At 52.4% G+C, this 25,546-nt stretch overlaps 2 protein-coding genes across 2 annotated transcripts in view; one reads left to right on the top strand and one right to left on the bottom strand.

Moving 5' to 3' along the window:
* The first annotated feature begins 5,473 nt into the window (after positions 1-5,473).
* On the top strand, positions 5,474-12,875 carry mrpl9 (mitochondrial ribosomal protein L9). Its single transcript, XM_067975888.1, has 7 exons — positions 5,474-5,685; positions 8,420-8,579; positions 8,709-8,833; positions 9,013-9,066; positions 10,561-10,662; positions 11,341-11,424; positions 12,499-12,875. The coding sequence occupies exons 1-7, from the start codon at positions 5,572-5,574 to the stop codon at positions 12,631-12,633; spliced, it is 774 nt and encodes a 257-aa protein (XP_067831989.1). The 5' UTR covers positions 5,474-5,571; the 3' UTR covers positions 12,634-12,875.
* A 2,569-nt stretch (positions 12,876-15,444) lies between these two features.
* LOC137306738 (otoancorin-like) overlaps positions 15,445-25,546 on the bottom strand; it is a 45,108-nt gene continuing 35,006 nt past the window's right edge. The window contains exons 18-26 of the mRNA XM_067976105.1: positions 25,265-25,358; positions 24,093-24,261; positions 22,600-22,787; positions 21,650-21,805; positions 20,035-20,177; positions 18,721-18,857; positions 18,000-18,097; positions 17,279-17,444; positions 15,445-15,905 (exon numbers count right to left, since the gene is read on the bottom strand). Of these exons, the coding sequence (XP_067832206.1) occupies positions 15,820-15,905; positions 17,279-17,444; positions 18,000-18,097; positions 18,721-18,857; positions 20,035-20,177; positions 21,650-21,805; positions 22,600-22,787; positions 24,093-24,261; positions 25,265-25,358 (1,237 nt within the window). The 3' untranslated portion in view covers positions 15,445-15,819. The remainder of the gene's footprint in view (positions 15,906-17,278; positions 17,445-17,999; positions 18,098-18,720; positions 18,858-20,034; positions 20,178-21,649; positions 21,806-22,599; positions 22,788-24,092; positions 24,262-25,264; positions 25,359-25,546) is intronic.

The raw sequence follows: 25,546 nt of genomic DNA, 5'->3' as shown, positions 1-25,546 counted from the left end.
TCCCGCCTCCTGAGTTGCTTTATTTATTTATTCATCCATCCTACCGGGCTCGTTTCCTGCCTTGAGGTATAAAGAAAGAAAGAACTCGTATTTCTATAGCGCCTTTCACCACCTCAGGATGTCCCAAAGCACTTTACAGCCAATTACGCCTTTTTTTTTAAGTATAGTCGCTGTTGTAATGTAGGAAACGCAGCAGCCAAATTTGCGCACAGTAAGATCCCACAAACAGCAATGTGACGATGACCAGATCATGTATTCTTTCAGTGACGATGGTTGAGGCCCAGGACACCGGGGAGAACGCAAAATAGTGTCCGTGGGACCTTTTACGTCCACCTGAGGGGGGCAGACGGGGCCTCGGTTTAACGTCTCATCCAAAAGACGGCACCTCCGACAGTGCAGCACTCCCCCGGTACTGGCCCTGGGAGTGTCAGCCTGGATTATGTGCTCCGTGCTGGAAAGCCCACAATAGTGTAGCACTGTGGTATAGCAAATTGGGAATGTAATTCTTTTTTTAAACCATGCCAGCTGATCCCTTGCTGTACCGTTTACAGGTAGTCTGATATATTGGACATGGTTTGGGACTAGCACGTTCCAGTTCTGAGCCCAAGGAGCAACAGACGATAAGGCGTAGCATTTTAAATTTAAAACCACGGCACCTTTTGAGAAGTGTGGGGCCCATACCCGTTTAATACCAACGGGGATATTTTAAATCATGATGGCAGCTGTTTCGAGAGAAATTTTTTTTCCTCCTGAATCCAAATGTAGGTCAGAAAGTGCCTTTTAAAATAAATAATTTGGCACTTTTTAAAAACTAGTGACCCCCGGTCTTCTGCCAATCTGTAGAACGGGAACAATCTATCAATTGGGAGGCTACAGCCCTTTTCATTATTTTATAGACCTCTATCTCTACGTCTACGCTGCTCTACAGTAAATCTGATGTGGAGATGCCGGTACTGGACAAATGTAAGGAATCTTACAACACCAGGTTATAGTCCAACTGTTTTATTTGAAAATCACAAGCTTTCGGAGATTATCTCCTTCGTCAGGTGACTTGTGATTTTCAAATAAAACTGTTGGGCTATAACCTGGTGTTGTAAGATTCCTTACTAAAGTAAATCGATCAAGGTCCTTAGTAAGCGACTCTGGTGCGCAATTGCCGTAGTGCAGGTGCATGTGCCTTTAAGGCTACGATGGTGCATTTGGTCTGTGTTCCTGAGCTGAATTGTCTAATCAGCTACTGGACAGGGTACAGGTCAGAATTCTGCCTTATTTAGACTGACTGAAGCTGTAGATAATGTGGCTCCATTACTGTGATCCCAGTATTTGCAATAAACAGTGTTATACTCGGAGTGTTACGGCAGCACTTCTAAATGGCAGAACATTCCACAGATGTTTCTTTCAAATAGTAACCTGGGAATCTCCCCATACCCCGACCAGATACTGGGGTAGCTTTTAGTGAGAACAGCACTTTGTTGATTGCGGATGGGATGGAACTGATCCAAAGTGTGAGAATCCTACCTCGATTTATCATCCACTGTAAAGGTTAAAAATCCTGGTCACACAAAGGGCTTTAAATACCTTCGATCTGCTGTTTTGAGAACTGTCTGAGGAGTTTGAAATACTACAAGTGAACAGCTGGTGGCACCAGAGGACAGCTGTGGGATCAAACCTTGCAAAGCAGTTGAAAGAACTTGCATTTATATAGCGCCTTTCACAACCTCAGGACGTCCCAAAGCTCTTTACAGCCCATGAAGTACTTTGTGAAGTGTAGTCGCTGTTGTAATGTAGGAAACGCAATTTGTGCACAGCAAGATCCCATAAACAGCAATGTGATAATGATCGGATAATTTTTTTTAGTGATGTTGGTCGAGGTATAAATATTGGCCCCAGGACACCTCCCCCCCCCACTCATCTTCGAAATAGTGGCCCGTGGGATCTTTTACATCCACCTGAGAGGGACAGACGAGGCCTCGGTTTAACGTCTCCTCCGACAGACGGCACCTCCGATAGCGCGGCGCTCCCTCAGTACTGGCACTGGGAGTGTCGGCCTAGATTATGGGCTCAAGTCTCTGGAGTGAGGCTCGAACCCACGACCTTCCGACTCAGAGGCGAGAGGGAGACCCACTGAGCCACGTTTGACACCACAATAATGTAGATGAGGCTTTGTCTATTCCAGAAAGAGACTAGATCGCCACCTCCTGTAACAGACTGACTTTGGAGAGAGGTTCAACGTCTAAGTATCAGGGCAGCTCACTGCCGCTAAATGTCCATCACAATCTCGAGCGTGGGCATTAGACCTATGGCCTTTGGTCTTCACCTGACAAGATAGTCCTGGCAAATGGAGCTGTTTTAAAGCAGAATCCCAGGGGCTCAGCCTTGCACAGTACTCAGTTAAACAGGCCAGGGAAGGAGTCAGGTTCTGCCTACTGTCCGTGTAGAATCAGCTGAGCAAAGCCTGGGTGACGTTGGGCGCACTGCAGCAGGCCTCTGTGCTCGGGATTAGAAGGCACTGGTCAGTGGAATTGAAAATCAGCAGAGACATGTAATGGGCAGCTGATCTGATATGGCCTGTTTTATACACTATCCCCGTGGGGGTAATTTTAACTTTGAGCGATGGCGTCTATACTCCACGCCCGATTTACCCTCCCATTCTGCAGTTATACACCATTGCTCCTATTAGTTCTATTATAGACTAGGGATTGTGTTTTATCTATTATAGAGGAATGGACAGGCATTGTGTGTGTATGTGGGGGGGTTTAGGGAAATCTCACTGTTAGTGCCAGTCTCCTTAATGTTCGGATCCAGCAACGGTAAAACGTATTTGTTACCAATTTAAATGAAAGATGGACTTTAAAACAGAACAGACTTTTGAAACCGACAGCTTTTCAGGAATTACTCGAAGTCCTGTCGATTTCCCAATTCATATCAAGGTTCACTGTTAACCATGTGAAGTCTGGACTGAATTTTATATTGTGTATGGGAACCAGGCTCATTATCCAAGGCCTTAATTCCTCCAGCATTAGATTGTGCCGCACATTGTGATTTAGGCGATTTTGGTAAATAGAAGGCCATTCAGCCCCTCGAACCGGGTAGATGGCGTTCTGTATCTTAACGCCATCTACCCGGTTTGGGTTCTGCAACCCTTAATCCCCTTACCCAACAAAAATCTAAAAATCTCAGTTTTGGGGGAAGAGAGTTCCAGATTTCCACTCCCCTTTACGATGCATTAGGCCCCAAGCAGTGTCACTCATTTGTGAAAGTTTGAACTTCTAACACTAGAACATTTCTGTGGAGACACCAATATCGACTCTGGAATACGCAAAACTGTGTTTTGCCTGTGAAAGAATGAGTGCAATTCCTGATTATAACAGAATCGAAACACCCGGACCTTCAGGGGACTTTTTTTTAGGTTTTATTCCAGTTATGTGGAGAGACTGGAGAAGCTGGGATTGTCCTCCTTAGAGCAGAGAAGGTTAAGGGGAGATTTAATAGAGGTGTTCAAAATCATGAGAGATTTTGGCAGGATCGATAGGGAGAAATTGTTTCCAGTGGCAGGAGGGTCGGTAACCAGAGGACACAGATTGAAGATAATTGGTAAAAGAACCAGAGGGGAGATGAGAATTATTTTTACGCAGTTACGAGCTGGAATGCACTGGGGAAAGAGCAGGGGGGAGCGGGATTAATTGGACAGCTCTTTCAGAGAGCCGGCACAGGCATGAAGGGCTGAATGGCCTCCTTCTGTGCTGTATGATTCCATGATTTATTTCATCATTATAAATACAGTACTTTCCGCTATAACACATATTTCAACCCATTTTTTGCGAGTACGAGGGAGTAGGTTGATTAAATAGGGATGTAGTGGTTACTGGTTGCTAGTAATTCAGAGGACGTGTGTTTAAATCCCACCCTGGCAGTTTGAGAATTGAGTTCCTCCCCCAGACTGTGTTTGATGCGCAGTCTGTGACCCCAGAAAATGAGGATAAATTCATGTAACTGGTTTTAAAATGCTGAATTTTAGTAGAATTCCGACTTACGCGAACCAAACCATAATTTCCCACTCGCGGGCAGCTGTGAGCACAGACTGTAGTAGCGGCTGGTGGACGAGGACCCCATAAATGGAGTCATCCTCGTTGAAGACAGATTAAGTTGGATTAGAATCTTCATTGCATTGAATTGAAACCTGAGTAACTATCGTAGAATTAAATACAGATGCAAGAATTCATTTGACACACCCGGATCATATCTACAGAAACTCTCCCCCAGTCACAACGTGATCCTGGTTATTAAGTGATTGCAGAGTTTATGTTTCCCTGACTCCAGCCCAGGGCAGTGATCGATCTTTGTGAAGTGCTTCCTGACGTTTGTTCTAAACCCTTCATCTTAGTCTCGTCTTCCTTCTTACTTTGTCCCAGTGTCCTGCAGATGTACCGTAACTTTATAGTGCTCAGGATTAATCTTCCCTAGTTCCCTTTCTATCCTGTATCCCATCTTTGGGAAGCTTTGGCAAGGATTGGCGGGAAGCTTCACTGTGTCTCCAATTGCATTTATATAGCGCCTTTAACATAGTGAAACGTCCCAAGGCGCTTCACAGGACTAAATTTGACACTAAGCCACATAAGGAGATATTAGAACAGGTGACCAAAAGCTTGGTCAAAGAGGGAGGTTTTTAAGGAGCGTCTTAAAGGAGGAGAGAGAGAGGCGGAGAGGTTTAGGGAGGGAATTCCAGAGCTTAGGGCCGGGGCAGCTGAAGGCACGGCCGCCAATGGTGGAGCGATGAAAACCGGGGACCCGCAAGAGGCCAGAATTGGAGGAGCGCAGAGATCTCGGAGGGGTTGTAGGGCTGGAGGAGGTTGCTGAGATGGGGATAATCCACGTTTCAGTGTAACTGCAGCCTGGAAACAGTATGTGGGCCTGAACAGACACCAGAAGGAAGCGGAGGCTGACTCGTTAGACTGCGGTCTAACTGCAAATTCCTCCGTTGCCCGTTCGGAAGCGACTCCTCCATCCATCAGAGGGTGGTGAACCTGTGGAATTCTCTACCACAGAAGGCTGTGGAGGCCAAGTCATTAGATAGGAGATAGATATATTTCTTAATGCTAAAGGGATCAAGGGATATGGGGAAAAAGCGGGGAACAGGGTACTGAGTTAGACGATCAGTACTGAAGGGCTGAATGACCTACTCTTGCTCCTATTTTCTATGTTTCTATCTGGAGACCATCTCTATTTATCAGCTCCAATTATTGTAAATAGAATAGGGGGAAAAAACCCTGAATTCTTCCTGAAAACTCTGAACTTAACGACTTTAAATTTCAAACCCATTCATTTATTAAAAAAAACTGAAAGCCTCTTGGCTCCACTCAGGGCCTGAGTTGTTAAATTTTAGAAAAGGGGGGAAAAGAGGCTAAGATGCGTTTCCAAACAGGCGCTGCGGCGGACACCTCGGCTCCGGGGGTCCTTCGCAGCTGTGGGTCGCGCCGTTGCCCGGGAGACGAGGCCTAGTTGGCGCGGGGCGGGCGAACCGACCTTTCGCCGCCGGGTTTTGTTGGGTGTTTTTCGGCCCCACGGTTCGGGATGTGGCGGCTCGGCCGCTTCCAGCTGCTGCGGGGCGGAGGGAGCGGGGCGTCAAAGAGCGGCCTCGGCCGAGGGGAGGCTGCGGACCGCGGGCTGGCGCTCAGCGCCGTCCTGGTGAGCGAGGGGACCGGGGGGGGAGAGGGGATTATCGGGGGAGAGAGAGGGGATTGGGATTATCGGGGGGAGAGAGGGGATTATCGGGGGGGGGGAGAGAGGGGATTATCGGGGGAGAGAGAGGGGATTATCGGGGGGAGAGAGAGGGGATTATCGGGGGGGGGGGGAGAGAGGATTATCGGGGGGGGGGGGAGAGAGAGGATTATCGGGGGGGGGAGAGGGGATTATCGGGGGGGAGAGGGGATTATCGGGGGGGGAGAGAGAGGGGATTATCGGGGGGGAGAGAGAGGGGATTATCGGGGGGAGAGAGAGGGGATTATCGGGGGGGAGAGAGAGGGATTATCGGGGGGAGAGAGAGGGGATTATCGGGGGGGAGAGAGAGGGGATTATCGGGGGGAGAGAGAGGGGATTATCGGGGGAGAGAGAGGGGATTATCGGGGGGAGAGAGAGGGGATTATCGGGGGGAGAGGGGATTATCGGGGGAGAGAGAGGGGATTATCGGGGGGGGGGGGGAGAGAGAGGATTATCGGGGGGGGAGAGGGGATTATCGGGGGGGGGGGAGAGAGGAGGATTATCGGGGGGGGAGAGGGGATTATCGGGGGGGGGGAGAGAGGGGATTATCGGGGGGGGGGAGAGAGGATTATCGGGGGGGGGGAGAGAGAGGATTATCGGGGGGGGGAGAGAGGGGATTATCGGGGGGGAGAGAGAGGGGATTATCGGGGGGGAGAGAGAGGGGATTATCGGGGGGGAGAGAGAGGGGATTATCGGGGGAGAGAGAGAGGGGATTATCGGGGGGGAGAGAGAGGGGATTATCGGGGGGGAGAGAGGAGAGGGGATTATCGGGGGGGAGAGGGGATTATCGGGGGGGAGAGAGAGAGGGGATTATCGGGGGGGGAGAGGGGATTATCGGGGGGGAGAGAGAGGGGATTATCGGGGGGGAGAGAGAGGGGATTATCGGGGGGAGAGAGAGAGGGGATTATCGGGGGAGAGAGAGAGGGGATTATCGGGGGGGGAGAGAGAGGGGGATTATCGGGGGGGAGAGAGAGAGGGGATTATCGGGGGGGAGAGGGGATTATCGGGGGGGAGAGAGAGAGGGGATTATCGGGGGGGGAGAGGGGATTATCGGGGGGGAGAGAGAGGGATTATCGGGGGGGAGAGGAGAGGGGATTATCGGGGGGGGAGAGAGAGGGGATTATCGGGGGGGAGAGAGAGGGGATTATCGGGGGGGAGAGAGGGGATTATCGGGGGGGAGAGAGAGAGGGGATTATCGGGGGGGAGAGAGAGAGGGGATTATCGGGGGGGGAGAGGGGATTATCGGGGGGGGGGGGGAGAGGGGATTATCGGGGGGGGGGGGGGGGAGAGGGGATTATCGGGGGGGGGGGAGAGGGGATTATCGGGGGGAGAGAGAGAGGGGATTATCGGGGGGGGAGAGAGAGAGGGGATTATCGGGGGGAGAGAGAGAGGGGATTATCGGGGGGGAGAGAGGGGATTATCGGGGGGGAGAGAGGGGATTATCGGGGGGGAGAGAGGGATTATCGGGGGGGAGAGAGGGGATTATCGGGGGGGGGGGGAGAGAGGGGATTATCGGGGGGGGGGGGAGAGAGGGGATTATCGGGGGGGGGAGAGGGGATTATCGGGGGGAGAGAGAGGGGATTATCGGGGGGGGGGGGGAGAGAGAGGGGATTATCGGGGGGGGGGGAGAGGGGATTATCGGGGGGGAGAGAGGGGATTATCGGGGGGGAGAGAGGGGATTATCGGGGGGGGGGGGAGAGAGAGGGGATTATCGGGGGGGAGAGAGGGGATTATCGGGGGGAGAGAGAGGGGATTATCGGGGGGGGGGGGAGAGAGAGGGGATTATCGGGGGGGGGGGGAGAGAGAGGGGATTATCGGGGGGGAGAGGGGGGATTATCGGGGAGAGAGGGGGATTATCGGGGGGGGGGAGAGAGAGGGGGATTATTGGGGGGAGAGGGGGGGGGATTATCGGGGGGGAGAGGGAAACAGTGGTGTAGTGGTCATGTTACTGGACTAGTGACCCAGAGGCCTGGACTAATAATCCAGAGAACGTGAGTTCAGATCTCACCAGGCCAGTTTGAGAATTTGAATTCTGTTTTAAAATCTGCAAATAAAAAACTGACATCAGTAAAAGTGACCATGAAACTTTCTGTACACAGCGGGTTGGTCTGATCTGGAATTCACTGCCTGAAAGGGCGGTGGAAGCAGATTCAATAGTAACTTTCCAAAGGGAATTGGATAAATATTTGAAAGGCTATGAAGGTAGGGCGGGAGAGTTGGACTAATTGGATAGCTTTTTCAAAGAGCTGGCACAGGCATGATGGGCCGAGTGGCCTCCTCCTGTGCTGTAACTACTATGATATAATAGGTTGTCGTACAAACCCAACTGGTTCGCTATTGTCCCTTTGGGGTATGAAACCTGCCGTCCTTACCCGGCCTGGGCCTATATGTGACTCCAGTCCAACGTGGTTGACTCTTAGCTGCCCTCTGAAGCGGTCTAGCAAGCAATTAAATGGGCAATAAATGCCGGCCTTGCCTGCGACGCCCACATCCCGAGAATGAATTTTAAACATAAGTATAGCACTCTTCCTCTGTACTCAGTGGTGCCCCCCAGTGTCTTTCCCGATAGTCGCCTCTCACCGCGTCTGTGCGCCTTTGAGACGAGGTCCCAGCAACAGCCTCCTGGCTCTGTATATAAAGCCCGATACCTTTGTTCTCACAGCGCACGGTCATCGTGGAGCGATGGTGGCAGGTTCCGCCCCCCAAGGAAGGCAAGCCAGCCCGGCTGCACCCCAGGAGACACCTGGTGTTCAAACTGGTGGAAGACACGAAACGGACCCCTCAGGAGAAGCTGGAGCTGATCTTGACGCAGACCGTACCCAGTACGTATCTACAGTACTTCCTCTAACCCTCGTACAAAGTCACCTAACCAGTCCCTCATTCCCCGGTACCGATCCGGTAAACCTTTGATGTGTTTCTCTTCCCCCCCCCCCCCCCCACCCTTTCGGCAGAACTCGGAGGCCGAGGGGACACGGTGTTTGTGAAGAAGTCGATCGGTCGCAACCGCCTCCTCCGGCAGGCTCTCGCCGTCTACGCCTCACCGGAGAACAAGGCCGCGTATGAGCAGGAGAGACGGGTCAGTGCCACCTTGCTTTTATTTATTCTTGAACGCGCCTTTTTTCCCCAAGTCCCCTCTCCCGTTCCCAGTCCCCCGAGAGACGGGGGTCGCAGCACGAGTCGCTGCCGCCCGGGACCGCGAGGGGGAGGAATTGAGTCGAATGATCCTTCTAAACGGGGTTCCTTGTTTTGCGACAGCTGCTTCGAGAGGGGAAACCAGAGGAGCGAATACAGACACGGACCGGAGAAATGGTGAGTGTCGACATACTGCTTTTGTAATCTCTCTCTCTCCCTGTAACCTCCTCCAACCCTCCGAGATCTCTGCGCTCCTCCAATTCTGGCCCCTTGCGCATCCCCGATTTCTATCGCCCCACCATTGGCGGCCGTGCCTTCAGCCGCCTGGGCCCTAAGCTCTGGAATTCCCTCCCTAAACCCCTCCGCCTCTCTCTCCTTTAAGACACTCCTTAAAACCTACCATTGACCAACCTGTCCTAATATCTCCTTACGTGGCTCGGTGTCAAATTTTATCTGATTAACGCTCCTGTGAAGCGCCTCGGGACGTTTTACGATGTTACAGGCGCTGTATAACTGCAAGTAGTCGTCGTAGTACAGCACAGTTTATTTGCTGTCACTCAGGAGCCCAGGCGATGGGTCAGGGCCCACAGTGCGGGGCACCACCATAGTTTAAAACAGTACTTGAGAAGGTGAGGTTCTCGGTAAGCAGAGGACACAGATTTAAGATAATTGGTAAAAGAACCAGAGGGGGAGATGAGGAGAATGTTTTTTACGCAGCGAGTTGTTCTGATCTGGAATTCACTGCCTGAAAGGGCGGTGGAAGCAGATTCAATAATAACTTTCAAAAGGGGAATTGGATAAATACTTGAGAAGGAGAAATTTGCAGGGCTACGGGGGGGAAAGAGCAGGGGGGGAGTGGGAATAATTGGATAGTTCTTTCAAAGAGCCAGCACAGGCAGGATGCTCATCAAATACTGGAAGAATATCAGTGCTGGGGATCTAGTGTCAGCATCAAGAGGGTTAGATACAGAGTAAAGCTCCCTCTACACTGTCCCATCAAACACTCCCAGGGCAGGTACAGGGTTAGATACAGAGTAAAGCTCCCTCTACACTGTCCCATCAAACACTCCCGGGGCAGGTACAGGGTTAGATACAGAGTAAAGCTCCCTCTACACTGTCCCATCAAACACTCCCAGGGCAGGTACAGCACGGGTTAGATACAGAGTAAAGCTCCCTCTACACTGTCCCATCAAACACTCCCAGGGCAGGTACAGCACGGGTTAGATACAGAGTAAAGCTCCCTCTACACTGTCCCATCAAACACTCCCAGGGCAGGTACAGGGTTAGATACAGAGTAAAGCTCCCTCTACACTGTCCCATCAAACACTCCCAGGGCAGGTACAGGGTTAGATACAGAGTAAAGCTCCCTCTACACTGTCCCATCAAACACTCCCAGGGCAGGTACAGGGTTAGATACAGAGTAAAGCTCCCTCTACACTGTCCCATCAAACACTCCCAGGGCAGGTACAGGGTTAGATACAGAGTAAAGCTCCCTCTACACTGTCCCATCAAACACTCCCAGGGCAGGTACAGGGTTAGATACAGAGTAAAGCTCCCTCTACACTGTCCCATCAAACACTCCCAGGGCAGGTACAGGGTTAGATACAGAGTAAAGCTCCCTCTACACTGTCCCACTGTGATTCTATAATACGTTCTGCTTCCACCAATCAGACCGTTGAGTTCCTGAAGAATTCCAAGCTGTCGGTGAGGATGAAGAATAACGTGAAGTGGGAGCTGAGCAAGGAGATTGTCTGTCGGCAGATCCTGAGGGAGGTGAGTGTGGACCTCGGGTTCCCCGCCTGGCTGGCAGCGCCCGGTGCTGTTCTGAGCCGGGAGGGCCCAGATCCCCCTCCCCGGTCAGTGCTGAGTTAGTTGGTCTTGACCGCTGCAGCAGTTGAGGTGGTGCATGGGCGGATCCATTGAAGTTGGAGGGGGGTGGTGTGAGGGGTACGCTCAATCTATTTTGACCCAGATAATGTCCTCCCTCTCTTGCCACCATCACTCCAAATCCCCCAAGGCTGCCCAGCATCACTATATATTGCCCTGGGGCCAATATGCATCCCTTAACCAACATCGCTAAAACAGATGATCTGGTCATTATCTCATTGCTGTTTGTGGGATCTTGCTGTGCGCAAATTGGCTGCCGCGTTTCCTACATTACAACAGTGACCACACTTCAAAAAAAGTACTTCATTGGCTGTAAACGCGCTTTGGGACGTCCTGAGGATGTGAAAGGCACAACAGAAATGCCAGTCCGGGAGAGGTGAGGGGGTGAGGGAGAAACGTCAAAAGGGGAACGGCTGCACCCTCCCTGGAGAATGTTAGGTTGATTCAACACCCGCAGTGATTTAGGAGCTCGGGCTTCACTGTGAGCGGCCTGTGGGAACCAGGGGAGGCGCCTGTCCCTCATCAAAAGATCAATTAAATAAACCCTCCACGTTTCTTCCTCAGCTGCGAGTGTTTGTACCGCCCGAGGCGCTGAAGATTCCCGATGAGTCGATCACTACCTGGGGTGAGCACTGGTGTGAAATAACGGTGAGTAATTGTGAGCACCTTCCACTAGGATGAGTTACACAATTTCCTCCTCCTAAACTACTTTTATGCCCATCATATACTGGAGGGATATCAGTGCTGGGGATATAGTGTTAGCATCAGGGAGTTAGATAGAGTAAAGCTCCCTCTACACTGTCCCGTCAAACTCTCCCAGGGCAGGTACAGGGTTAGATACAGAGTAAAGCTCCCTCTACACTGTCCCATCAAACACTCCGAGGGCAGATACAGGGTTAGATACAGAGTAAAGCTCCCTCTACACTGTCCCATCAAACACTCCCAGGGCAGGTACAGGGTTAGATACAGAGTAAAGCTCCCTCTACACTGTCCCATCAAACACTCCCAGGGCAGGTACAGGGTTAGATACAGAGTAAAGCTCCCTCTACACTGTCCCATCAAACACTCCCAGGGCAGGTACAGCACGGGTTAGATACAGAGTAAAGCTCCCTCTACACTGTCCCGTCAAACTCTCCCAGGGCAGGTACAGGGTTAGATACAGAGTAAAGCTCCCTCTACACTGTCCCATCAAACACTCCGAGGGCAGATACAGGGTTAGATACAGAGTAAAGCTCCCTCTACACTGTCCCATCAAACACTCCCAGGGCAGGTACAGGGTTAGATACAGAGTAAAGCTCCCTCTACACTGTCCCATCAAACACTCCCAGGGCAGGTACAGGGTTAGATACAGAGTAAAGCTCCCTCTACACTGTCCCATCAAACACTCCCAGGGCGGGTACAAGAGAGGAAGTAATGATCAAACTGTACAGACTCGCCTTGAATCCTGTGTCCTGTTCTGGTCACCGAGAAACGGGAGAGATTCAAGCCCTGGGGGCCGATCCCCAATATAAGGCGGGGGGGTGGTGAGTTAAGAGGAAAGGCTGGAGAAATTTGGGCTTGTCAGCCTGGAATGGGAGGCGTCCTGCGGTGATCTTCTAGAGGGATATCAGAGTAGTTACAGATCGAGATAATGTTAATCCTATTTGAAGTGTGGGTGTGGGCAGGCGCTGGTGTTTAAACGCTGGAAGCTGCGATCTGATTCCTACTCCCCGTGCTCCACAGGTGAACGGAATCGACACGGTCCGCATGGCCATGTCAGTGGTGAACTTCGAACTCCCAAAGACAAGGTACTACAAAGAGCGGCTGCTCGGTCAGCAGACACAGACGGCGGGAGAGGCGACAGAGACGGACCCCTGACCGCGGAGTGGGACCTCGGGAGTCGATGCGCTCGACGCTACCCTTCTGTACATCCCTGGGACTCGGATCGGCAGCTGGCCTACCGTGTGTGCCAGTCGGGACGTTCTGTGTGTGAGTGGGTGCGGGTTCAGCCCCCCCCCTCGGCTCAGACCGACACTGCAGTTAAGCGTGCTCGTCGGCCCTGTTATGAACTCTGCTGGACCAGTGTTACCTGTAACCGATCAATAAAGGAGTCGTGTCGAGCACTGAGTGACGTGTGAACATGGAGCCTGCGCACAACAAATCGTTCCCCCTTTACCCAGTGTGTGCTGTACAGACACCAGACGGGAGGGAATCATTCCCCCTTTACCCAGTGTGTGCTGTACAGACACCAGACGGGAGGGAATCGTTCCCCCTTTACCCAGTGTGTGCTGTACAGACACCAGACGGGAGGGAATCATTCCCCCTTTACCTGGTCTGTGCTGTACAGACACCAGACAGGAGTGAATCGTTCCCCCTTTACCCGGTCTGTGCTGTACAGACACCAGACAGGAGTGAATCGTTCCCCCTTTACCCAGTGTGTGCTGTACAGACACCAGACGGGAGGGAATCGTTCCCCCTTTACCCGGTCTGTGCTGTACAGACACCAGACGGGAGGGAATCGTTCCCCCTTTACCCGGTCTGTGCTGTACAGACACCAGACAGGAGTGTATCGTTCCCCTTTACCCGGTCTGTGCTGTACAGACACCAGACAGGAGTGTATCGTTCCCCTTTACCCGGTCTGTGCTGTACAGACACCAGACGGGAGGGAATCGTTCCCCCTTTACCCGGTCTGTGCTGTACAGACACCAGACGGGAGGGAATCGTTCCCCCTTTACCCGGTCTGTGCTGTACAGACACCAGACGGGAGTGTATCATTCCCCCTTTACCCGGTCTGTGCTGTACAGACACCAGACGGGAGTGAATGGTCCCCTTTTATCCAGCCCTACTCATTCAGATCTCACCTCTTCGATCCTCCCATCCCTGCTATCATGCTAATGATGTGCACTTTCCATCGCTCCAATACCATTAGGAACAGCAGAAGGCCATCCAGCCCCTCGAGCCTGTTCCAATTTTCGATTAGATCACGGCTTATCCGTATCCTAACTCCATTTACCCGTCTTTGCTCCATATCCCTTGATATCCTTACATAACGGATGACACAAAACTTGGAAATGTAGTAAACAGTGAGGAGGATTGTGATAGACTTCAAGAGGATATAGACAGGCTGGTGGAATGGGCGGACATGTGGCAGGTGAAATTTAACACAGAAAAATTCGAAGTGATTCATTTCGGTAGGAAGAATGAGGAGAGGCAATATAAACTAAAGGGCACAATTCTAAAAGGGGTACAGGTTCAGAGCGATCTGGGGGTATATGTGCACAAATCATTGAAGGTGGCAGGGCAGGTTGAGAAAGCAGTTAAAAAAGCATACAGGATCCTGGTCTTTATAAATAGAGGCATAGAGTACAAAGGCAAGGAAGTCATGGTGAACCTTTATAAAACACTGGTTCGGCCACAAATGGAGTATTGTGTCCAGTTCTGTGCACCGCACTTTAGGAAAGATGTGAAGGCCTTAGAGAGGGTGCAGAAGAGATTTGCTAGAATGATTCCAGGGATGAGTGACTTTAGTTACATGAATAGACTGGAGAAGCTGGGGTTGTTCTCCTTGGAACAGAGATGGTTGAGAGGAGATTTGATAGAGGTGTTCAAAATCATGAAGGGTCCAGACAGAGTAGATAGAGAGAAACTGTTCCCATTGGCGGAAGGGTCAAGAACCAGAGGACATAGATTTAAGGTGATTGGCAAAAGAACCAAAGGTGACATGAGGAAAAACTTTTTTACACAGCGAGTGGTTAGGATCTGGAATGCACTGTTAGGGTGGGTGGAGGCAGATTCAATCATGGCCTTCAAAAGGGAACTGGATAAATACTTAAAAGGAAAAAATTTGCAGGACTACGGGGAAAGGGTGGGGGAGTGGGACTAGCTGGATTACTCTTGCATAGAGTCGGCATGGACTCGACGGGCCGAATGGCTTCCTTCCACGCTGTAACCTTTCAATGATTCTATGATAAGCAAAATCTATCGATCTCCGACTTGAAAGCTCAAATTGACTCCCAGCAACCACAGCGTTTTGGGGAGAGAATTCCAGATTTCTGTATGAAAGAAATGTTTCCTGATTTCACTCCTAAACAGCCTAGCTCAGATTTTAAGATTGTGCCCCCTTGTTCTTGATTTCCCCCACCAGAGGGAATCGTTTCTCTGTATCTACCCTAACGAATCCTTTAAAAATTTTAGACACCTTGATCAGATCACACCTCAACCATCTAAACTCAAGGGAACACAAGTTAATGCAACCTGTCCTCATAATTTAACCCTCCAAGCCCCGGTATCGTTCTGAATACAGGTTGTCCAAAAATATCATAGGAACATGAGGCCATTCGGCCCCTCGAGCCTGTTCCGCCATTCAATTAGACTGTCGGACTCCCAACTGCGACCGAACCAAGGCCTCGAGCAGAATCGCCCATGTTCCATGCGTGGTGTTCGGTGCTCCGGTGTGTAGAAGCCCCAGGAGGAATGGGTGAGGTAACGGTGGTGATCGGGGGGGGGTGGGGGAGGACCAGACTGGACCCCAGCGAGCGTCAGCCCGTTCAGCGGGGGAGACGGTCCTTTTTAAAACCGGGGGGAGGGTCCAAATCTGGAAGAAACGGGGCAGCAGTTCAGCGTGTAGCGACACAAAAGGGGGCATCCCTTCTCGAACGCAAGGGAAATAATCACAAACACCCTCGCATGGACGATGAAAGGTAGACGGTTTAATTAAAAGGTAGCGACCGGGGCGAAGAAGGGATCGGATAATTCTTGTATGGTACAGGAGCAGAGACAACAGATTCGCATTGGGGTCGGTTAACAGTGATTCCAGGATTTGAATGAATAGTTTCATTAATAAGCAGCATAATAATTATATACTTATATTTAAAATTCCTCTACTTTCACTAAGTATTTCTTTACACACAACCACTAGGTCACGGAGTCCGGCAGCAATGCCGCAGGAGCAGCCAGCGCTGAGTCGGCCCCTCACGATGCGGCAGCTTTAAGGGCTGCAGCAGCAGCGGCACGGGGAGCGGGTTACGGCAGGACCTGTGCTTTCATCTTCAGGCAGGCGACGGCTCATTGAACGGCCAGCAGGACCGCGGGGAGACACTGAGTCAGGAGAGAGAGTCCGAGGAAGCTCAGGCTTTGGACGGGGGACGCAGCTGGAAAATGAAAGGGAGAGAGGCAGGTTATCCAACTTTTCGCTCCATCCCTGTTCGGAATTCAGCACCGATTACATAGAATTTACAGCACAGAAACAGGCCATTCGGCCCAACTGGTCCATACTGGTGTTTCTGCTCCACACGAGCCTCCTCCCTCCCTTCTTCATCTCACCCTATCACCATATCCTTCTATTCCTTTCTCCCTCATGTGTTTATCTAGCTTCCCCTTAAATGCATCTATGCTATTCGCCTCAACCACTCCATGTGGTACTGTGTACAGTTTTGGTCTCCTTATCTAAGGAAGGATATACTTGCCTTAGAGGGGGTGCAACAAAGGTTCACTAGATTAATTCCTGGGATGAGAGGGTTGTCCTATGAGGAGAGGTTGAGTAGAATGGGCCGATACTCTCTGGAGTTTAGAAGAACGAGAGGTGATCTCATTGAAACATATAAGATTCTGAGGGGGCTTGACAGGGTAGATACTGAGAGGATGTTTCCCCTGGCTGGAGAGTCTAGAACCAGGGGGCATAGTCTCAGGATAAGAGGTCGGCCATTTAGGACTGAGATGAGGAGGAATTTCTTCACTCAGAGGGTTGTGAATCTTTGGAATTCTCTACCCCAGAGGGCTGTGGATGCTCAGTCATTGAGTATATTCAAGGCTGAGATCGATGGATATTACTGGGGGAATCGAGGGATATGGGGATAGGGCGGGAAAGTGGAGTTGAGGTCGAAGATCAGCCATGATCTGATTGAATGGTGCAGCAGGCTCGAGGGGCCGAATGGCCTACTCCTATTTCTCATGTTCTTATGTGGGAGCGAGTTCCACATTCTCACCACTCTCTGGGTAAAGAAGTTTCTCCTGAATTCCCGATTGGATTTATTAGTGACTCTCTTATATTTATGACCCCTAGTTTTGGTCTCCCCCCACAAGTGGAATCATCTTCTCTATGTCTACCCTATCGAACCTCTTCATAATTTTAAAGACCTCGATCAGGTCACCCTCTCAGTCATCTCTTTTCTAGAGAAAAGAGCCCCAGCCTGTTCGGCCTTTCCTGATGGTTATAACCTCTCCGTTCTGGTATCCTCCTTGTAAATCTTTCTTTGCACCTTCTCCAGGGCCTCGATACCCCTTTTTTTGTAATACGGAGACCTCGCACGTACCCCCAAGCGTGGTCTAAACGTTCAGGCGTTTGGAGAGACGGTTCCATTCCAGCCAAATTCAGAAAATAAAACAGACGGTGGAACGTTTTTGATGAGGGACCCGTCAGCAGATGGTCTCGGTGAATCCAGTTTGAGGGAGGAAAGCTCCTTCAGGAACCTCCTCCTGCCCACGTCCCTTTGTTAAACTTCGTGTACTTGGTTCAGTTCCCTACCTCCGCCAGTCGGGGTCTTGATGCTCGAGGCCACTCGATGGTAGGGGATGCCCAGCGCCTCCGACACGGCCGCCCTCTGCTCCTCGCTGGCCCCCTTCATCTGTTCCTCGGTCACAGCCGCAGCATTCGCCGGTCCGAGGCTGTTCAGCTGGGAGACGGAGAGCGCCTGGGCGGAACGCAACCGCTCGTCAGTGCCCGTCTTTGCATCCGAGGTTCTCCCCCCCCCGCCCCCCGCGGGCGCCGACGCTCACCGGTCCGCCCTCGCCCGGCGGCCACCTCCGCCGGGCAGCGAGGGTGTTCGACCGTGGGGTGGGTGGGTGTGGCAGCCGAGTCCGATCCTGCCCTTAACCAAAGTCGACACGCACGCACACACTCGCGTATTTTACAGCATTGAATGGTGATCAGGAATAGTCGGGGGGGGGGGGGGGCCACATCCTGGCCGATTATTTAGCCCCCCCCCCAGCCCAGGGGCGCTAAGGCTCATTGTATCTCCTCCGGGCCGAGATCAGCTCGCCCGGCGACAAGCGGGGACAGAACCAGGGATGTTCCTGATCTGCCCCACCCGCCCGGGGAGCGGAGGTTCCCATGGGCCCGCCCGCTGATGCACCGTTCGGCTACGGTCATGAACCGAAAGAAGGTCTGACCCCACCCTCCGACCCCCCCAGATCCGCCACAAACAGCACTCTGTCTCCCTGAGGAAATAGGTTCTGGGAATACTCACCCGGAATCTGTGGGGCGGGATGAGGCCGACAGCCGTGGTGCTGAGAAAGGGCATCATTTGGGGATCCAGGCTCTTCAGATCGTCAGTGCTGGATCCGGCTACACGGGGTGGGGAAGGGTGGAGAACGACAGCAGGTTATTTTTATACAGTGGGACACGTCGAGGTGCATTGGCTTGGACACTGCCTTTCACTTCAGGCTCGGTTTAACGTCCCGTCCGAAAGACAGGACGTCCCAAGGCGCTTTACAGCCAATGAAGTACTTTTTTTTTTGAAGTGTAGTCTCTGTTGTAATGTAGGAAACGCCGTAGCCGATTTGCGCACAGCAAGATCCCACACACAGCAATGAGGTAATGACCAGATCATGTTTTTTTTTAAAAGATGTTGGCTAAGGGATAATTTTTTTTCCGGACACCGGGGAGAACTCCCCCTGTTTTTCTTCCGATAGTGGCCGTGGGATCTTTCACATCCACCTGAGAGGGGCAGACGGCACCTCCGACAGTGCAGCTCCCCCTCAGTACTGGCACTGGGAGTGTCGGCCTGGATTATGGGGCTCAAGTCCCTGGAGTGGGGCTCGAACCCTCGACCCTCTGACTCAGAGCAAAGCTCGACGGTGATGGAAAATTTCCCCGCTCTTAAGCCCTCCAGAGGGACTTGACGGAGGGAGTCTGTGACTGGGGGGATTTTTTTTAATCACAGCCTCCATGGCGACTCCCGATCTTACCAGCCACGGTCCCGAGCTCCGACAGCTGAGCTGCTGACCACTCCTTTACAGGCCCAAAGACCACGGCAACTTTTTCCTTCAGTTTGTCCAAGATCGCAGCAGGACAGGTCAGCCTCCCCAGGCTCGCAGCTGCCAATCTGTCATACAAGGACGAAAGAGTTCCCATGTTAATCCGGGTTAAGGTTAGACAGTAAAGCTCCCTCTACACTGTCCCATCAAACACTCCCAGGGCAGGTACAGGGTTAGATACAGAGTAAAGCTCCCTCTACACTGTCCCATCAAACACTCCCAGGGCAGGTACAGGGTTAGATACAGAGTAAAGCTCCCTCTACACTGTCCCATCAAACACTCCCAGGGCAGGTACAGGGTTAGATACAGAGTAAAGCTCCCTCGACACTGTCCCATCAAACACTCCCAGGGCAGGTACAGGGTTAGATACAGAGTAAAGCTCCCTCGACACTGTCCCATCAAACACTCCCAGGGCAGGTACAGCACGGGTTAGATACAGAGTAAAGCTCCCTCTACACTGTCCCATCAAACACTCCCAGGGCAGGTACAGGGTTAGATACAGAGTAAAGCTCCCTCTACACTGTCCCATCAAACACTCCCAGGGCAGGTACAGGGTGAGATACAGAGTAAAGCTCCCTCTACACTGTCCCATCAAACACTCCCAGGGCAGGTACAGGGTTAGATACAGAGTAAAGCTCCCTCTACACTGTCCCGTCAATGCCCTGGTTACCTGTCTCCCACCCAGTTGGTTTTAGTGCCACTCCCAACCCTCGAAATAGTTTATTTAATTGAGAAACACAGGTGCTGAGGCCCAGAGAGCAGGGCGGCAGGAAGGGTGAAAAGAGTAGGAGTGGAAAACAAGGTAAATCAGGAGATGGAAAGAAGCCTGGATTTTAAAAGCCTGTAGACTGGAGGAGGATGGGAGATCTCGGGGGGCGGGTGAGGAGGTCAAAGTTTTGATGCCTCGGGAAATGATGAGACGGAAAGGAGTTGGTGTAATGATCGTGGATTTCAACACTGACGATGGAGGGAGGGGGGGACAGAGTGTGTGGGACGAGGGAATTGGAGATTATTCTTTTTAGATCTTCACTGTCTTCATATCGAGACTCACCGCACCAATCTCCTGCTCTTAACACCTCCTTTCCCAGGACCTCGAATCTAACCTCCCTTGCTCCCTCCCAGGAATAACGACACGGTTAAAACAGGATCAGCATCTCTCGGAGAACAGCGGAACCGGCTTGCACTCTGTCCCCCGCCCCAAAGGCACAGGCCGCCCCGACCGGAGTGAGACGAGGCCCCCCTCACCTGATCGCTTCCCCCCTCAGCTGGGAGACGAGGGAGGCGTTCATTCCGCAGACGAAATTCCCAAGCCCGCTGAGGTCCACGGGTCCCAGGGCAGCGGCTGTCGTCCCGCTGAGCTTCAGGAATCGTCCCAACACGGCACTCTGCTGCGGGTCCGAGAGGTAAGGGAATCAGTACCGAGGGAGGGCTCGCACTGCTACTAGTACGCCTCTCCGCGTGCCCCCCCCCTCCACAAACTCCAACACTCTCCCCTCCTCTCCCGAACGCTCTTGGCTTCACCTCAGGTGGCCACTCGTACCCCACCCGAGTGGCCATTCGGTGAGTGCCTCCGGCTATTTGACTGTACTGTGCATCGTGGCAGAGTCCTTACCCAACTTCCAAACGCACATGCGATTTCCAGCGGGGGTCTCTGGACAGTGATCAGGAGTAGGAACCCTGGCTGATTTCCTCTCTCTCTAAGCCAGGGGTCTCTGGAAAGTGATCAGGAGCAGGAACCCTGGCTGATTTCCCCCTCTCTCTAACCCAGGGGTCACTGGACAGCGATCAGGAGCAGGAACCCTGGCTGATTTCCCCCTCTCTCTCTAACCCAGGGGTCACTGGACAGTGATCAGGAGCAGGAACCCTGGCTGATTTCCCCCTCTCTCTAACCCAGGGGTCACTGGACAGTGATCAGGAGCAGGAACCCTGGCTGATTTCCTCCTCTCTCTAACCCAGGGGTCACTGGACAGTGATCAGGAGCAGGAACCCTGGCTGATTTCCCCTCTCTCTAACCCAGGGGTCACTGGACAGTGATCAGGAGCAGGAACTCCGGCTGATTTCCCCCTCTCTCTAACCCAGGGGTCACTGGACAGTGATCGGGAGCAGGAACCCTGGCTGATTTCCCCTCTCTCTAACCCAGGGGTCACTGGACAGTGATCAGGAGCAGGAACTCCGGCTGATTTCCCCCTCTCTCTAACCCAGGGGTCACTGGACAGTGATCGGGAGCAGGAACTCCGGCTGATTTCCCCTCTCTCTAACCCAGGGGTCACTGGACAGTGATCAGGAGCAGGAACCCTGGCTGATTTCCCCATCCCACCTTCCACGCTCTGTAAACTTCAGCTCATCCAAAACTCGACTATCCTAACTCGCACCAAGTCCCATTCACCTCCGCACCCCGTGCTCGCTGACCTACGATGGCTCCCGGTCCGGCAACCCCTCGATTTAAAAATTCTCATCCTCGTGTTCAAATCCCTCCATGGCCCTCGCCCCCTCCCTATCTCTGTAACCTCTTCCAGCCCTACGACCCTCCGAGATCTCTGCGCTCCTCCAATTCTGGCCTCTTGCCCATCCCCGATTTCCTTCACCCCACCATTGGCGGCCGTGCCTTCAGCTGCCTGGGCCCTAAGCTCTGGAATTCCCTCCCTAAACCTCTCCGCCTCTCTCTCCTCCTTTAAGACGCTCCTTAAAACCTCCCTCTTTGACCAAGCTTTTGGTCACCTGTCCTAATATCTCCTGGTTTGGCTCGGTGTTAAATTGTGTCCGTGAAGCGCCTTGGGACGTTTTACTATGTTGAAGCTGCTGTATAAATGCACCTTGCTGTTCGACTAAATCCTTGAGGGACCGAGTTGCCAGTCGTTACCTGCTCCTGGGTCCAGGCTGGACAGGCCGAGATGCCTGCTAGGGTATCGATGGAGCTCAGCTCGAGCTGCTGCAGCTCACTCACGGACAGCGTGGTGACGATGCACTTCAGGATCGCAATGTCCTCCCCGGTGAAGTTGGAAACGGGTCCCCAGGCCTACGACACACAAAGGAGGCCCTTATAATAAACCTGGCACTGGGCATCGCTTACCTGTGCCTCTGAATCCTTACACTGCCTTGGCTCAGTGGGTCCCACTCTCGCCTCGGAGTCAGAAGATCGTGGGTTCGAGCCCCACTCCGGAGACTTGAGCACAAAATCCAGGCTGACGCTCCCAGTGCAGTACTGAGGGAACGCTGCACTGTCGGAGGGTCAGTACTGAGGGAGCGCTGCACTGTCGGAGGGTCAGTACTGAGGGAACGCTGCACTGTCGGAGGGTCAGTACTGAGGGAACGCTGCACTGTCGGAGGGTCAGTACTGAGGGAGCGCTGCACTGTCGGAGGGTCAGTACTGAGGGAGCGCTGCACTGTCGGAGGGTCAGTACTGAGGGAACGCTGCACTGTCGGAGGGTCAGTACTGAGGGAGCGCTGCACTGTCGGAGGGTCAGTACTGAGGGAACGCTGCACTGTCGGAGGGTCAGTACTGAGGGAGCGCTGCACTGTCGGAGGGTCAGTACTGAGGGAGCGCTGCACTGTCGGAGGGTCAGTACTGAGGGAGCGCTGCACTGTTGGAGGTGCCGTCTTTCAGATGAGACGTTAAACCAAGTCTGCCCCTCTCAGGTGGATGTAAAATTTATCCCTCAACCAACATATGAGGTTGACATATGAGAGACAGAGAGCGAGGAAACAGATGATAAAAACAGATGATCTAGTCATTTTCACTCCCGCCCAGCCCTGGAGTTAATCTCACCACCCCCCCCAGCGCCTGTTTAAACCTCGCACGTTGTGTTTTACCTCCACTGCCTTGTCCTTTAGAGCCGTGTGCTGCTCCTTCGAGAAGCCGCTGACCGATGCCAGCTCTTCGACCGTGTCCTCGAAGGTCTGCGCCGACATACAGGCGAGCTGCTCCCCCGCCCACTCTGAGTTGGCCTCTCCCAGCTCCCGGATCTGCTCACTCGTGGGAGCCACACTGCACGAAGATACTTAAATTGGCAAATAGAGGCGATGGTTAATTGTCGCCCGCGACAACGATTCACAGACAGCACAGTTCTTAATATTAGGTGAACAATAGCTGAGCCTCTGCATCGACTGACCCATTCCCTCAAGTTCAGGCCCACTGACCGCACTGTCACCATGTCTATAAGACAACTACTCCTCTCTCTCTCTCTGTCTCTCTCTCTGTCTGTCTGTCTGTCTGTCTCTCTCTCTCTCTCTCTCTCTCTCTCCCTCGCTCGCTCTCTCTCTCTCTCTCTCTACCTCCTCTCTGTCACTCTCTCAACCCAAGTATGGCACAGGTTAGATTAAAGCTCCCTCTACTATATCTCCCATTCTCTATGGCTATCTCTTCCTCTCTCCCAGTCTGACCATCTATCCCTCACTCCTCTCTCTCTCACTCCTCTCTCTCTCTCTGTGTCATTCTCTCTCCCGTTCTCTCTGTCTCTCTCACTCCTCTCTCTGTCTCTCTTTGTGTCATTCTCTCACCTGTTCTCTCTCTCTTTGTGTCATTCTCTCTCCCGTTCTCTCTGTCTCCGTCCCTCACTCCTCTCTCTCTCTCTCTCTTTGTATCATTCTCTCTCCCGTTCTCTCTGTCTCTCTCACTCCTCTCTCTGTCTCTCTTTGTGTCATTCTCTCACCTGTTCTCTCTCTCTTTGTGTCATTCTCTCTCCCGTTCTCTGTCTCCGTCCCTCACTCCTCTCTCTCTCTCTCTCTCTGTATCTTTCTCTCTCCCGTTCTCTCTGTCTCCATCCCTCACTCCTCTCTCTCTCTCTCTCTCTTTGTATCATTCTCCCATTCTCTCTGTCTCTGTCCCTCACTCCTCTCTCTCTCTTTGTGTCATTCTCTCTCCCGTTCTCTCTGTCTCCGTCCCTCACTCCTCTCTCTCTCTCTCTCTTTGTGTCATTCTCTCTCCCGTTCTCTCTGTCTCCGTCCCTCACTCCTCTCTCTCTCTCTTTGTATCATTCTCTCTCCCGTTCTCTCTCTCTCTTTGTGTCATTCTCTCTCCCGTTCTCTCTGTCTCCGTCCCTCACTCCTCTCTCTCTCTCTTTGTATCATTCTTTCTCCCGTTCTCTCTCTCTCTTTGTATCATTCTCTCCCCCATTCTCTCTGTCTCCGTCCCTCACTCCTCTCTCTCTCTCTCTGTGTCTTTCTCTCTCCCGTTCTCTTTGTCTCCGTCCCTCACTCCTCTCTCTCTCTCTCTCTTTGTATCATTCTCTCTCCCGTTCTCTCTCTTGCGTCTCTCCCTTTTCCTCCCTCGCTTTCTCCGTCTAGTTGAGGAGAGCGGACATTACCTGCCTGGGCTTTGCTTGAGTCAGGCTTCGCTGCGGCTCGCACAAGTATGTTGAAGATTTTGGCGTGGACGGCAGTGAGATCGAGAGTCGTGTCGAATTCCGGTGAGAGGGCGGAGCTTGGCGACGATTGTGAGGCAGTGAGTTGCAGTAGGGCGTCTTTTACACTAGTCTGGAAACACACACACCACAGTGTCAAACCAACGGGAGAAAGAACTTGCATTTCTGTCGCGCCTTTCACCACCGCAGGACGTCCCAAAGCGCTTTACAGCCAATGAAATATTTTTTTTGAAGTGTAGTCACTGTTGTAATGTGGGAAACGTGGCAGCCAATTCACGCACAGCAAGATCCCACAAACAGCAATGAGATAAATGACCAGATCATCTGATTTTTAGTGATGTTGGTTGAGGGATAAATATTGGCCAAATTAAACACAAACTGTGACCCCCCCCCCCCGATCCTTCGCCCTAACCGTGTAAGAGAGAGAGAGAGACCCTCGCATTTATCCACCACCTCATCACATCCTCGGGAAATACCCCCAACCCAACAGATTACTTTAGTAGCGCGGTCGCTTATTATTCAGGCAAACGCAGCAGCCAACTTGCGCAGAGCAAGATCCCGCAAAGGGAAAAGCAGGCGGACGGCCAGCCAGCCGATCTGTTTTTGGGCGGTGATTGGCGGAGGGAGCAGTGCTGGCCTCAGGACCCCGGGAGAAGGTTCTCCGCTGCTCTTCAAACAGCCCCGCGGGGGTCTTGAGAGCGGATGTCTGGATAGGCCAGACGGGGCCGAGACCAGGCCGCCAAACATCGCATTTACGTCCCTTCATGCACAATGAATGACTTGGAAGTGCAGTGACTGTTGTTTATGTAGGGAGGTGTGGCAGATATTTTGCACACAGCAAGATCCCGCAAACAGCCATGAGAGGCGGGCACTCACTTGTGGCCACACTTACCCAAATGACCAATCCGTTGTGCATGAGCCCAAGGCCGCGACTGGTGGGTAGGCTATTTGACTGTGGGGGTCATCGTAATCAAGGATGATCCACCTGATTCGCAAACATTCCCTCTGGATAACGGTGATGAGTGGGGTCCTCGACTGATTTTCTTTCCCCTCTTCCCCAGCCCAGGGTGTTGAGAGCACTAATTTTAATCTCCATAGACCTGGTTTTGACTCACCGTGTCGGGGAGCTGAAGCAAGATTTCCCCTCCCAGTAATGTTATCATTGATCCAAGAGAGGTCACTGTATCCGCCGTCCATTCAGAGATATTTCTGCAGAGGAAACAGAAAAGAAACATCAGCCCAACACCAGGTGATCGGGGTAGGACCAGGAGAGAGAGAGAGAGGGACATCCATTACCCCAACACCAGGTAATCGATGTAGGACCAGGAGAGAGAGAGAGAGAGGGACATCCATTACCCCAACACCAGGCGATCTGTGTAGGACCAGGAGAGAGAGAG

The sequence above is a fragment of the Heptranchias perlo genome, chromosome 44 (genome assembly GCF_035084215.1).
Source record: "Heptranchias perlo isolate sHepPer1 chromosome 44, sHepPer1.hap1, whole genome shotgun sequence".
Classification (NCBI taxonomy): domain Eukaryota; kingdom Metazoa; phylum Chordata; class Chondrichthyes; order Hexanchiformes; family Hexanchidae; genus Heptranchias; species Heptranchias perlo.
This window is presented reverse-complemented; position numbering and strand designations above follow the sequence as displayed.